The sequence below is a fragment of the Chlorocebus sabaeus genome, chromosome 29, assembly GCF_047675955.1.
Source record: "Chlorocebus sabaeus isolate Y175 chromosome 29, mChlSab1.0.hap1, whole genome shotgun sequence".
Classification (NCBI taxonomy): domain Eukaryota; kingdom Metazoa; phylum Chordata; class Mammalia; order Primates; family Cercopithecidae; genus Chlorocebus; species Chlorocebus sabaeus.
The window spans coordinates 7,111,288-7,125,625 of NC_132932.1; the positions used below are offsets into that span (position 1 = coordinate 7,111,288).

At 50.2% G+C, this 14,338-nt stretch overlaps 1 protein-coding gene across 2 annotated transcripts in view; it reads right to left on the minus strand.

Annotated features, from left to right (window-relative positions):
• Window positions 1–14,338, minus strand: part of SYNM (synemin) — a 30,730-nt gene that overhangs the window by 7,595 nt on the left and 8,797 nt on the right. For both annotated transcript variants that reach the window (XM_007990535.3, XM_007990534.3), the window contains exon 3: window positions 1,317–1,387. In XM_007990535.3, the coding sequence (XP_007988726.3) occupies window positions 1,317–1,387 (71 nt within the window). The remainder of the gene's footprint in view (window positions 1–1,316; window positions 1,388–14,338) is intronic.

Here is a 14,338-nt window from a genome sequence, read left to right on the forward strand (position 1 = left end):
AATATGTAATTTCCAGAATAAATTTAGTTTACAAATATTAAGTCTCTATTTCCTTCAAGAAGTCTGAAAAATGAATGAATGAAAGAATGAATGAATGAATGAATGAAGCAAGTTAACAGCAACAGCCATTAGCCCCTCCATGTGCTCTCCCTCGGCTCCAAATCACAACTGGGAAAATTTGAGCAAGGCCCTGGCTTACTTAGACTGTTGGTCTTCCTCGGAGCTCCTGGGCCTGTCCCTTCCTTCTCCCCTCTCTTTAGGTTACATGATGGATGTCCAAACTTAGGTATCAACAGGTTAAAAATGTAGGTAACTAAGTAAATCTTGAAATCTGGGGAGTTAATTCTTGTTTTAAAGATGTCATATGTTAACTGATGCCAGGCAGGCTGACCAATGCCTACCCTTCCATGAACACCTTTGCTTTTTTCAAACTTCCTCTCAAAATTAGAAAGAAAATTTGCTGCATGTTATCTAAGACCAGATCCCTTCCAGTTATAGATGATTAGAATCCAAATATTATTCTCAACCCAGTGACGTGTCAAATCCATGAGGTGCCTAAAAGAAACAAGGAAGACTAAAACCATGCTGCCTAAGGTGTGAACTCAACATTCTATACATAATTTAATCGACACTTGCTTAGCCAGAGCTCTTTAAGATTCGATAGGGCTTTATAAGGTTAAAAAACAAGTTATCCCTCAGTTTCTTAGGATCTTTCTAATGAACATTAATTATCTTATGTCAGTTCTGCAGCCATAGGAAGGGTGGGCCCTGTCCCGAGGCTCTTGGCCTGAATAAGATAGTCTTCAAGGCACCAAGACACATTTTCCTGAGCTGCCCACACCAACCTAGGGTGGTGGAAACAATGTAACCACTCCCATATCTCTTTCCTGTTAGGGTAGCAGGTTCCAGAGTATTGCCTGCCTGCCCTCCAAGGCCATACCTCCCTCTACAGGTGTAACACCCATAACCCCTTGGTCTGGAAATGGAAGGAGTGTCTCTTCTAGGGGTGTGAAACACGAGTCCGTGTGCATTCCTCCTCGCCCTCACACTGCCCAGTGCCATCAGCCCCTTCCGCTCCTGCATCCTGTCAAGAGAGGACCAAGTTTATCAAGCACCTTCCCAAACATTCTCCTTCACATAACTGAAATTATGTCACACTAAACGAAAATCTATTTGGTACTTAAATGAGAGATGAACTCCTGTTATCTAAACGCCATATCTAACCCGTTCTTCCAGATGATGGTGCTTTGCTGGCTAGCCACAGAATAAACAGTTCAGATGCTTAAAGCTAAGTTAAATCATTAGCTTTTATTTACCTGATGGCATGTTTTCAATGTGCTCAGTCCAGACCACTATCTCTGGATTACTTTCTCCTTCCAATAAGGCCCTGTAAAAATAATTTTAAAACATAATTCATTAGGAAATAAAAGAGTAAGAAGTGCCTCTAATAAAACGTATTATGTGGTATGTGCCAATGACCACAGTGTCACGTGTTTTAGGACTTCTACCTGAAGAGGAGGCTTGGGCAGGGCTGCACCACAGGGCTTGCAAGCCCACCCACCACCCTCAGCAGACCTGGGCCAGGCCGCCCGCTCTGCCCACCGCCACACCCCTGGCGCCCAGCATGGCGCTCAACCCCTACTAGCCCAATGAACAAAATGACCAGGCTAGGGCTTCAACAGTACTGGCGAGCCAAGCCCTTCTAGAAAGCTTTCTCAGTCCAGGGTGAAGAGGAGCAGGAGCATGGGGGCACTGGAGAAATGTGGGCCCCAGGCTAGAGGGCCCCAGAGCAGCTATACCCCCCACTGGGGTCTTCCTGGAGTCACAGCTTGGGGGGCCGCTTGCAGAGGGCTGACGAGGAGCACAGCAGGGACTGACACTTGTAAGGCAGCCAAACTGCATCTACGGTTTCAAACTGCCTTCCAGGAGGTCATCTTGGGGATGACAAAAAGAAGCAGAAGGCAGGCAGATGGAAAAGGCAGTGCTAAAGCGCCCCGTCAGTAGCACCCTCCCAATGCCAGTCCTGGGGGCCTCACTTCATCCAAATTGGCATCCTGTTATCTCCTTTAATAAAATGGTGAGAAGTACCCAATGAGGTGATTTTTTTGACTACGTCTGCTCCAAAGTTCTAAAATTATAGAGGTTTCATTAGGTTGTTCATGTCTACTGCTTCAGATCCCAGAGCTGAGGAGAGAGTGGTCCCAGCAGACCCAGCCTGCCGGTGAGGGGCTTAGCACCGGGATGCCTGTCAGCCAGTCACTCACGAAGACCCCCTGGGCTGCTGGCGGCTCTGGGTGTAACAGTTTCTCAGTTGCTAGAGCAACAGGTGAAGTCACTAACTCCGGTTCCAAGAAATGCACGGCACATGGCAAAAGGCATCCAGAACCACAGCCCCCTGAGAAATGCCCATCTTATGGCTGAGAGCTGGGCACAAAAACGGAGCAGCCGCCACACCCGAGCAGGGACTTGGCAGCTTGGACAAACTGCACCGAGTTGTATATCCCTCTAGTTAAACATGGTGAGCCGCATGAACATGAGAACGCTGTGGGCAGCCGGAATAAAGCAAGGAAGGCATGAGGCGCTCTCCCGAAGGTGCACACAGCGGGCCCCCTCCCCCAGCAGTGACTGCAGAGCGCTGGTGTGTGGATGGGGGATGGGCAGGAGCCTGAGTCCAGAGCCCCAGCCCTTGGCTCAGGGCAGAAGCCAGGAAACAGGACACCAACCCATTAATCCCACACCCCCATGACCAAGCATTTTAGGTTCCAGGAACGCAAACAGCTTCCACTGCTGAGAAAGTTCTGAGGTCTATATAATCAGAGGCACACTCAGGATAAAGCTAGGCTCCAAGGGTCTGCACCCCAGGATGACAGCAGCAGAAGGGGTGGCGTCCTACAGCAGAGGGGCTAGAGTAGGGTGTGGGGAGAAAGACTAGGTTCCAGTTCAGATCCTCCCGGCCTGGCTTAGCTGCCAACCTTGGGTACCACGGGGCCTCTCCCTTGAGCTGCCCAAGTTAGAACGGAAGGTATGTTGCTGTCCAGGGAAAAATATGTCTTCCCCACTCCTCCAAGGGGAATGGTTCTGCTCCTCTTCCAGGAGAATTCCAAAGCATCACCAAATCTACTTCATAGAGTTCAGGACCCTGAGGTACAAGAGACAGGCACCAGCCCTGCGTGGCGCTTCTGGCCTGGTTCAGGAGACAAGATACAGCCCCACGGCCTCCCCTTTCTAGGCCTGTACAATCCCTGGCTGACACTGAGCACCATGCATTGTGGTCACTTTCATGTCTGTACTTACAGTCGAAGCCACCCCCAATCCAGGGCCTGTGGCCGCATCCTCGCTCTATAGGTGAGAAGACCGGGGCGCAGAGATAGCGTCTTGGTCAAGGGCACGCAGCTCACCAATAAAGAGAAAAATGCAAACCCAGGCAGCCTGAGCTCTCAGCCCCCTCCCCTGTGATATCGCTAAGCCTCCCAGTGAGGCTAGAGACCATGGTATTGCATACAAATTTCAGAAAGCATAAATCCTGCAGAGAGACCCTCTGGGCCATACTAATGAAAGTAAATTCTCTTTGTGATTTCATCCAATATGGCCCTGCAGAGCTCTCCTATGAGAGTAAGAAGCTCCTGCTGGAGAAGGAGCTGTCCCTCATCTGTGTCCTCTCAATGGCTGGATCCTAGCAGGAAGGGACACATGTCACCTTTACTCTTTGTGAGCACCCGGCTGGGCACTGGCCATTGAGTTCATGCTTAGGGTGGCACACCCAGTCCAATGGCAGCCACCAGCCTTCCGCACAGCCCCAGGACTACACAGCGAAGTCACCAACAAGACTCTGAGGAGAAGCCAGAAACTACGATTTCCTCTAAAGCTCTGCGAGGGACATTTTTAAGGAATAGGTTTGTACCACTTTAAGAAATGGGTAGACTGTTCTCTGAGGCTGCAATCAAACCTGGTTATTTTGAGAGCGGTTGGAGGAAATCTGCCCCCAAGCCTCAGGGACTGTGAGAAATGCCAATCCCCTGAGTCATGGGCTATTGTGGGCATTTCACATAGCACCACAGGTTGGTGGCCCTTTAGGCAGGAAAATAAGCCAAAGTGCAAGAAAACTCACGTCCCTGGCCTCATTAAGGAGCCCAAGACAAATCCACAGCGCAGAAGCCGGCTGTAATGTGGCCTCTGGCCAGGCGCCAGGCCCTAATGAGCCACCCGGTGTCCTAAGCAGGCCCCAAGGCAAGGCTCTCCGTCTGGGATAGATTATCCTAATGGAATTTCTGAACAATCTGCCGTGATTCAGCACTGTGGGCACAAGGCCACCGCTCTGTGCAGCCCCATAAATGAGGCACTGTCAGGATGTTCCCAGAAGCCAGGCCTGTGCGGGCACCTGCTAGGGCCAGGGCCTGGGCCTGCGGGTGGTTCACTCGGTGCTTCCTAGCAAACAGCAGGTGGAGAAGTACATAGAAGAAAGGGAGGCCTCAGAGCTGGAGGAGCCGCAGAACCGCCTCCCTTGGCTCCTCACTGTGCCAAAGGGAGCCAAGCTCCACACAGAGTGGAGGCACCGCCTGGGTCACCCCAGATGCGGACCCGTGGCTGGTCAGTCACCGGGAAGACCAGGGAGCAGAAGGGAGGGAGCAGCGGGGAGTTCCATTCCCATGACCAGCAATGCCACCTGAATGGGAAAGGGGACACGACCACCGGCTTCATAGGAAGGATAACAGGAGGTAAGGTGACAGTGCTGGGCCATTTCCGGGCATCCCTTCTGGGGTCAGTATTCAATCACATCCCAGAGCCATCTCTAGGTCAATACTAGAGACTGAAAAAAAAAATCAGATAATCAACAAACGTTACTTATTAAACAGAGAGGAAACGCAGGACACAGCTCTAGAGTCAGGATGTCTGGATTCAAATCTAGGGCCTGCTGCTTCCTAGTTCTGTGACCTGGCAGGCCGCTCAAACCCACTGTGACTCAGTTTCCCCATTTCTGAAATGGAGAGAACTCACAGGTTTGCAGTAGGAACTAATCCAGAAGCAGGAAGTTCTCAGAACCATGGCTGTCACAGAATAAGAGCTCACTAAACATCAGCGATCACGTCATCACCACCTCCTCTACATCCTCCAAAGAAAACTGATTTCCAGCTAACTAAAATGAGTCCACAAGGGAAGAGATTGTGGATCACCTGTATTTTACGGTTAACTGAATGTTAACTCATTTATTTGGCCAGCAACCAAAGGTACTGGTCGATCCTTTCAATTATATATTTGATTTATTTATTTATTTACAGGATCTTGCTCTGTCACCCAGGCTGGAGTGCAGTGGTGCCATCTCAGCTCACTGCAACCTCTGCCTCCCAGGCGTAGGTGATCCTCCCACCTCAGCCTCCCAAGGGGCTGGGACTACAGACACGTGTCACCACACCCAGCTGGTTGTTTTTGTATTATTTGTAGAGATGGGGTTTCACCATGTTGCCCAGGCTGGTCTCCAACTCCTGGGCTCAAGTGATCCACCCACCTCAGCCTCCCAAAGTGCTAGGATTACAGGCACGAGCCACCATGCCCAACCCTATTCTTAAAACTACAAGATTTTATTCACTTCAGGTATTTTATCTAGCAATCAGGTAAGTCTCAGTGTTCACACATTTTTATAAGTCTTCCCAAAAAAGGTGGGATCTAACTTAAAACAAAACAAAATATACTTCTGCAAAACCTTGAGGAAACCCCTAAGAAACGTTTTCCTTTGAATAGACATGTGAAAAAGTACAGGTGGCCTAAAAATAATGGAGCAATCAGAAATGTCACTAGAATGATGAGATGTAAACATCAGTAGTCCTCTGTGTTGCTACATTAGCAGTCTACATCGAGACCAGAGACCACATCATATTTTTCTCCATTAAAACATGCTGTTTCTGCCAACTGGGATTAGAAAGAAGAAACAGGAAGCTTCCCATGCCCTTCCTGGCACACACAACATATTTTTTGATGTTGTTTCTAACCTAACCTTTTAAAAGGACTTTTGCCTTAAAGATCCCAGGCAGTAAATCAATCTCTGCATTACATTTTCCTATCTGCCGACGGAAGGCTTCCTTTGGGATTTTTCTACCGAAAAATCATTTTGACCCAGCTTTCCATTTTTTCTTTCAGGTGAAATTTAGAACAATTATCATATCTTTCATCTCCCAAAAGACAGAACACAAAAGCCTCTTTTTGGATTCGTACAGAGACCGCATTGTCTGTCTTCCAGACCAGAAACCTAGGATTGGCCTCATGTCATGTACACTGTTTCTGCATCCTTCTGTTCTATGGTTTCTGCACTGTCCACTCCTGGGTATTCCTGCACTTGTTGTTTCAATATTGAGTATCTTTTTTGAAAGATTATGTTTTCTAACAGCTTCTTGCTGATGACTGGGCTCTATGCTGAGTGTGCGTCGGGGGAGGCTGTTTTCTTTTCTATCTGTGCTTCTGCATGTCGTCAGTCTGTAGAATCTGGACCAGATCTTCACATCGGCAGTGAGAGGGTTTGGGACGCTGCAGGTTCTGGACATTGCTAGGGTTTTCACCATCTTATCATCAATTACCATCCGACTATTCACAAGCACCTGCTTTGCAGACTCTGTGCTAGCCTGCAGAGAGTGACAGCAACACGTCTCTCATATTTCCTTACCTCTCAGTCCCTCAGGCTCCTGCCTCCTGCCACAGCCACCTCCATCAGGTCTACACACCTGGGCGCTAGCGACTGCGGGCAACTTCGGAAGCCTCCCCGCGGCCACCCAGACACCCCGTCCCCCCAGCACTGCAGGCCTCCTGCACTCTGCCTGCCGCTGCCTCCCCAGCACCGCCTACTCCCGCCACAGTGCTGGCCCCGGGACTGCCCCCGCAGGCCCCACAAAGCCCCACAGAGGCTTCCCAGCATGCACGGCCCCTGCACTCTGCCTCATTCCCAGACCTCTCCACACTCCCCTTGCACGTTCCTCTCTCAACTTACTCTCTTATTCAAACTTGCCCACCTGGAGCTCCTTCCTGATTCCTTTCTGCCAGTCCAATTCCCATCTCCCGACTTCCCCACCACCCAAAGGCCCAAACCACACATCCCCATCCCTTTTGCAAATCTCTTCTCATCACCTTGGTCTGAAGTGCTCCGTCCAGCGGTGACCCATGGACAGCTTTCCCTGTTAGGTGGCAGCGAACCATCGATACTACCTCCTAGGAACGTGCATTCTATTACTGGAACATGCTTGACTTTTTACCTCAACATTCCGTGTCCCTCCTGCCACGCTACCCCCTACTGTCCATCTCCCTCTCTCCTCTATGTCTGCTCAAATGTCCCCTTCTTTCAAGACTTTTATCCATCTCAAATCCCTCTAGAAGCCTCCCCGGATTCTCACAACTCCCTCCCCAGCTCCAGAAGCCTCGTGCTGGAGGGTCTCTGGTGGCCCTTTGGGTTCCCTGCCCTGCAGCAGGCTCCCCAGATCCATGCTGCCTCATCTGCAGCCCATGTTCCTTGACATGAAGCCCACACTGGCAGTAGCTTTGCAGGCCCCCCCCGCCAGCATCATATCCTGCATACCAAGTGTCTCGGAGCAGGCTGAGGGCAGGTGTGGCTCTTATCCAGCCATCACACGCGGCCCTCCATGACAGGCCCCCAAAACCCAGCTGCCCAGAGACTGGCACTGTCACAAATACCACACTAGCTCAGTCCTCAGGGCCTCCCCCTGGCCATTCCCTCTGCCTGGAAAACCCTTTCCAAAAAGTCATTTCCAGCTTCTCTTCCTATAAGAATCAAGCATTGCCTCTTCCAGGAAGCCCTCCCTGCCTGCCTTGTCAGCCTCCCCCAGATGTACCCAAAACATCATCATCCTACCACTGAGGACAGGGACTAGGTCTGTACCATCATCTGCCCAGCATCCCAGTACATCCAGCTCCTTTCTAATTCCACATTCAGCAGGGCATGGAGGGAACAGCCCTGGTTTAAGGCCTGAAGTTAAAATCTCAGGCTCTCCAATTATGAGTTGTGTAACCTTGTAAGTAACCTCCTTCAACCTGGGTTTCATCACATGGAAAATGAGCTTCTTCGGTGAAGCTATAAAAACTGGAGATACTGTCTATAAAGCACTTAGCACATGGTAGGTACTAAACAGAAGGCAGCTGTCACTCCCTGTTACCCATTCATGGTCAGAGGTAACAGTACCTACTTTGGAATGCATCAAAAAGTAAGATGGATGATGATATGGGTGGACAGTCGTGAGATAAAGCAAATGTAGTCAAATGTTCATTGGATAACTCAAATGGAACATTCATTATTCTTTCAACTTTTCTTATCTTTGGAAATTCTCGTAACAAAATGTTGGGGCAACTAGATAAACTATTTGTTTTGACATGATTCTGCAAAACAAGACTTAAAGGAATGAGTTGTGTTGCTCATCTGGGGTGTTCAGAGCTTCAAATTCTGTCCAATCCAAGTCATTACCTTCTCTAAAGTGTGGTCTCTCCAGGTGGCTCCACAGGATTCTGTGACCTCGGACAGACCCCATGCAGCTCTAAGGGGACTGCCACATGCAACTGCAAACAGCCCAGACTGGCGCATGGGTCCTGGTGTAAGCCCCGCCTCCTACTATGACTGCTTCCCCTCTCCTCCATCAATCCATCCTTCATCTTGTCCTCCAGGCCGCTGTGAGAAGACCTAGCGCTTACCTGTCCCTGGACCACTCTGCCAACAGCAGCGTGTGCACAAATCACCTGGGATTTTGTTACAAGGCCAACTTTGGTCCAGCATGTCTGGGTAGGCCCAAGATTCTGCATTCCCAACAAACTTGCAATGCCTCACAATGTGCATGCTGCCGCCCTGTGAGCAGTGAGGCCCTGGACCAGGGATTCCCTATCCTGATGGTACCTACAATCATCCGGGGAGGTTTAAAACCACTGTGCTGGTTCCACCTGTCACTAATCTAATCAGAATCTTGAGGGCCTGGAGATTCCCAGGCGCAGTCCCTCCCTGTCTCTGAGCATCTTTCCCTTACCATTCTGCTGCTAGTGCCATAAAACGCACACTCCAGGCAAGACCCTGTGATCATATAGCAAATGGATCAGTACCTCCAGCCCCACACAACTGCAGATACTCTTGACAGGAGACAAGAGCCAGTACAGCCTGGTGCCAGCTTGCAGGCAGGGTGTGTCTCCTCTCTTCTCAGTATCCATGGCCCCAAGCCCAGCCCCACAGCTCCCGCTCACTGCCACCCGCAATGCAGGAGGAAAGGGTGGGAGGGTGCTGCACGTCTTAGGATGCTCAGAGGTCTCGATCTCATCTTCACCTGTCAGGCAACGTGCCAGCAGCTTCACTGGCCATGTACTGGCCAAAGGCAAACCTCCAGTCTTAAGACTCTCCGAGGTTTGCTTTGTTTTAATTTTATTATCCTATGTTTATTTTATTAAGTTATATATTTATTTATAAAATGCAAGTCTCTTTGGAAATTACAAGTATACAATTATATTATTACTTTAATGTTGTTCCTTCCCTGTGACAGTCACCTAGAAGCACTAAAGATCTGGGTTGGGAGGTGTTCAGTACATTTTGTTTTTGTTTTTGTTTTCTTTGAGACGGAGTCTCACTCTGTCACCCAGGCTGGAGTGCTGTGGCGCGATCTCAGCTCACTGCAAGCTCCACCTCCCAGGTTCACGCCATTCTCCTGCCTCAGCCTCCCAAGTAGCTGGGACTACAGGTGCCCGCCACCACACCCAGTTAATTTTTAGTAGAGACGGGGTTTCACCGTGTTAGCCAGGGTGGTCTCAATCTCCTGACCTCATGATCCAACCACCTTGGCCTCCCAAAGCACGGGGATTACAGGCGTGAGTCACCGTGCTTGGCCAGTGTTCAGTACATTTGAGAGTCCTTGGGACAATGGACAAATCCCAGCAAAATGTGCTTTAAGCATTAAAGAGCCACAGACCCTTCCCTTGCATGTGAATGAGAACCAGTAAGCCACAGGATGATGATGGTCAACTCAGCAATTCTGGGGCAACGGCCACCACAGGTGGGTCAAGGTTTACAGAGATCAAATGGGCACTTTAGTTAAAGAGTAAGTGTCAGAAGAGCGCAAGTCTACTAACACAAACAGGAACGTCACATCTGTCTTCCTAATAGGAGCAGTGCAGACTACTGAAAAAGACTCACATTGAGGATGACGAGGGTTTGTCTTCCACACATGCACTGGTGATTTTCAAAAATGCTAAGTTTTTGGCTTATACAAAAGAATGGGTTCTAGTCAACCATCTGTGTGTCTTTTTCGTCGATGGGCATCTCCGAGACTAAACCAGAGCACAGAGGTGGGAGGCCTGCAGCAATCCTACCCAGCAGGGCTGGGAGTCTGCAGCAGGGCCAGGAGTCTGCAGCAGGGCCGGGAGTCTGCAGCAGGGCCGGGAGTCTGCAGCAGGGCAGGGCCAGTCAGGCAGGCTCCTGGCAGGGGTCCTCATTTTCCCCATGCAAACGTGGACAGCAGAAAGAGGTACAGTGAAATCCATCACTTGCTCCCCGGAAAGCACGAGTAGCTCCTAAATTCCTAGAAATGGCCACATCAATCCATAATCGGGTTAAGGAAACACCAGCCATAGACAGACAAAATAAACTCTGTCCTGGCTGACAGACTGCTGACAGCAAGCAGAAACAGCTCGCAATCGATGCCCTGGAAAAGCTGGGCCCATGGGCTTGTGAATACCCTGCCAAAAAGGCAGGCCCCAGACTCTCAGACAGGACGCCCATGTTTACACTGGCTTTTCAGGATGGAGAACAAGGTCAGGACGAAGTAGGGAAGGAAAGAGCTCAACATCCCAGAGAGACAAGACACAAAATAAGTTTCCTGATTCTAACTCAGATAACTATTACAGAAAGAAAATAGAAAAATCCAACTGCCCTGCAGGGAAAAGATGCATCTGGCATGGCGCATTTCCTAATACAGACACAGAAGTCAGTTTTCCAGGCCTGCCTGGCATCTGCCCTAGAACAGTGCCTGATTTGAGGTAACTCCCACCACCCCAGTCTCAGTCCACGTGACTCACAAGAAGCTGGGACCCCACCCCAAAGCTCTAGAGCCCTTCATCCCTCTGGCCAGTGATGGGCTCTGAGGCAGGAACATGACCCAACAGCGATGGAGAGGCTGACAGGAGAGGCCCCCGCCTTTGACCACAGGCACAAGGCTGGGTGGCCCTAAGCCTAGAGCTGCTCAGGCCCCATCCAGCTACGTGGTGGGAAGAGTCCAGAAGAGAGAGACCATCCTGCCATGTGGACCAGCTGCACCTGAAACTAAAGATGTGATATGGTTTGGACGTGTGTCTTCTCCTAATCTCATGTTGAAATGTGACCTCCATGTTGAAGGTGGAGCCTAGTGGAAGGTATTTGGGTTATGGGGGTGGATCGCTGAAGAACGGCTTGGTGCTGTCCTCGTGATAATGAGTGAGTTCTCACTCTGTAAGTCCACACGAGATCTGGTTGTTTGAAAGAACCCAGCACCAGCCAGGCACAGTGGCTTATGCCTGTAATCCCAGCACTTTAAAAGAGGCTGAGGCGGGAGGATCACAAGGTCAGGAGTTCGAGACCAGCCTGGCCAATATTCTCCAGGCCGAGGCAGGAGAATCAGGAGAATCACTTGAACGTGGGAGGCAGAGGTTGCAGTGAGCCGAGATTGTGCCACTGCACTCCAGCCTGGGTGACAGAGTGAGACTCCATCTCAAAAAGAAAAAAAAAAAATAAGAACCTGGCACCTCCCCACCCTCTCTTGCTCGCTTTCTTGCCATGTGACATGCCTGCTCCCCTTTCACCTTCCACCATGACTGCATGCTTCCTGAGGCTTCACCAGGAGCAGATGCCAGCACCATGATTCCTGTACAGCCTGCAGAACTGTGAGACAAAATAAACCTCTTTTCTTTACGAACACTCCAGTCTCAGTTATTCCTTCACACACACAGTGGACCAGCACAAGACTTGCAGGTATGTGAGTAATACATTCTTTTTCCAACTTGTGGCAGTCTGAGGAGAGTTTCTGTCACTCACAAATGAAAAATTCCTGATTAATGCTTTCTTCCCCCAAATAAAGCCTGAGTGTTTTCAAGTTTTCCATACTAAAGTTTAGATTATCTAACTCAACATGTGTTTCAATGCCCTACCAATTTAATTGTGCAACTGTTCACCCCACAAGATTTCCAAGGAGAATACCAAGAATGGGCTTTGGGAAATCCAGGCTAGCAGCATTTTTTCCCCTTTCTCTAAGCCCCGGCCACCAGCCCCTCAGCTTCGGTAAGGTTCTCAAATGGGGATCCAGAAAGGCCCTCATGGCCTTGGCCCCAGGACCACCCCTCAATTCATTCCTCAATTAAGCCATGGCTCCTACACAGACTGCCATGTCCCTGGGAAGGCCTCACCCCTTAGCAGCCTCCTGGGGCCCAGGCCAGGGGCTGCCCGATAGAGCTGCTCCCTCTTCACTCATGGGAGTGAGGCTGGGATGAACCCTGGCTGATGTAAGTCTTCCAGAAAATAAAGACAGTGAGGCCAGCCCAGGCTGCAATGTAAACTACAAGCACTTATCAGCCAGATACCCTTTTAACAGACATCAAAGCAATTCAGGCCACCTTGATATTCTTAGAGCAAAAAATCATGATCAGGGCTGGGCGCAGTGGCTCACATCTGTAATCTCAGCCCTTTGTGGGGGCGAGGTGGGTGGATCACCCGAGGTCAGGAGTTCGAGACCAGCCTGACCAACAAGGTGAAACCCCATTTCTCTGAAAAATACAAAAACCAGCCAGGCATGGTGGCAGGCACCTGTAGTCCCAGCTACTAGGGAGACTGAGACAGAATTGCTTGAACCCAGGAGGCGGAGGTTGCAGTGAGCTGAGATCGCGCCACTGCATGCCAGCCTGGGATATGGAGCAAGACTCTGTCTCAAAAAAAAAAAAAAAATTCATGATCAGAAGATTACAGAGGCAGCCTACAAGACGTGCTGAACCAGGCCAGGGCATGGTCCCTGCTCTAGCCCTCCCCAGGGGAGTTGGTCCCCTTCTTAACCTCTCCAGGTTTAACTCCCCCACCTGTTAAGGAGACACCACTAGAACATGGCTTTGATGACCAGGGCTTTGACTCTCTTGCCAAACGGGTTTCCACAGCTTGCTCACACCCTCCACTGACACGTGTTCCACAATCCTGGGAATGCAGCAGGCACTGCGCCATTTTTCCATGGCTTGGTGGGCATGGCACAGGTTTGGCACCAGACCCACTGGCTCTGCCCCTCACCAGCCTGCAGCTCCAACCTCCAGGCCTCTCTCTCTCACCTCTAAGAGGGGAGAGTGGCGCCCACCTCAGAGGTTGACTCGGAGCATAGAATAGCGGCAAAGAACTTAGCACCACGTCTGGCAGGCAGTAAGGACGCCATAAAGCTGGCTATTGTTATCGTTTCTGCAAGTTGGACACCTGGGTCTCTAAAATTCCTTCCATTGTAAGCTTCACAGATCCTGCTCCTCATAGCAGTCCTGAGCATGACAGCTGCCAGGAAATAAGGGGCACCACCTCAATCAAAGACCCACTGGCACCCAGGGGAAGGGAGGGGTGATGCCAAGGAGGGGAGGAGCACTGTTCTGCCGGCCTGCAGGCCACACCCAGGGGGACGGGACTGGACTGCATCTCTGCCCCGCCCAGCACCCAGCCTTTGTGACCTTTTCATCAGAGTTGGTTACCTTGAATTCAAGTCAACATCTTGATAAATAAAGCCATTTGCCCTACATCACCATGCACCATGCTAATCTCTTGGAAGAGATTCAGTTCGTGGACAAACCCAGACAGGGTGGCATCAGAGCCCTGAGATTCAAAGCAACAATCAAAAGGCAGATAGACACAGACTTCCTAGGTCCAAATCCTGTGACATGGTTTGGCTCTGGGTCCCCACCCAAACCTCATCTTGAATTGTAACCCCCACATGTCGAAGGAGGGACCTGGTGGAAGGTGACTGGACCATGGGGGCGATTTTCCCCATGCTGTTCTCATGATAGTGACTGAGTTCTCATGATACCTGATGCTTTAAAAGTGGCAGTTTCCTCTGAGCTTTCTCTCTCTCTCTCCTGCCACCTTGGGAAGAGGTTCTTGCTTCTCCTTCACTTTCCACCATGATTGTAAGTTTCCTGAGGCCTCCCCAGCCCTGAGGAACTGTGAGTCAATTAAACCTCTTTCCTTTATAAATTACCCAGGCTCAGGTAGTATCTTTATAGTAGTGTGAAAACACACTAACACATCCTGGCCCTCCACTTTCCAGCTCTGTAACTTCTCTGAGCAAAGTCTGTTCATCTGTAAACACAGTCTCTAGCTCCTAGGATCCAA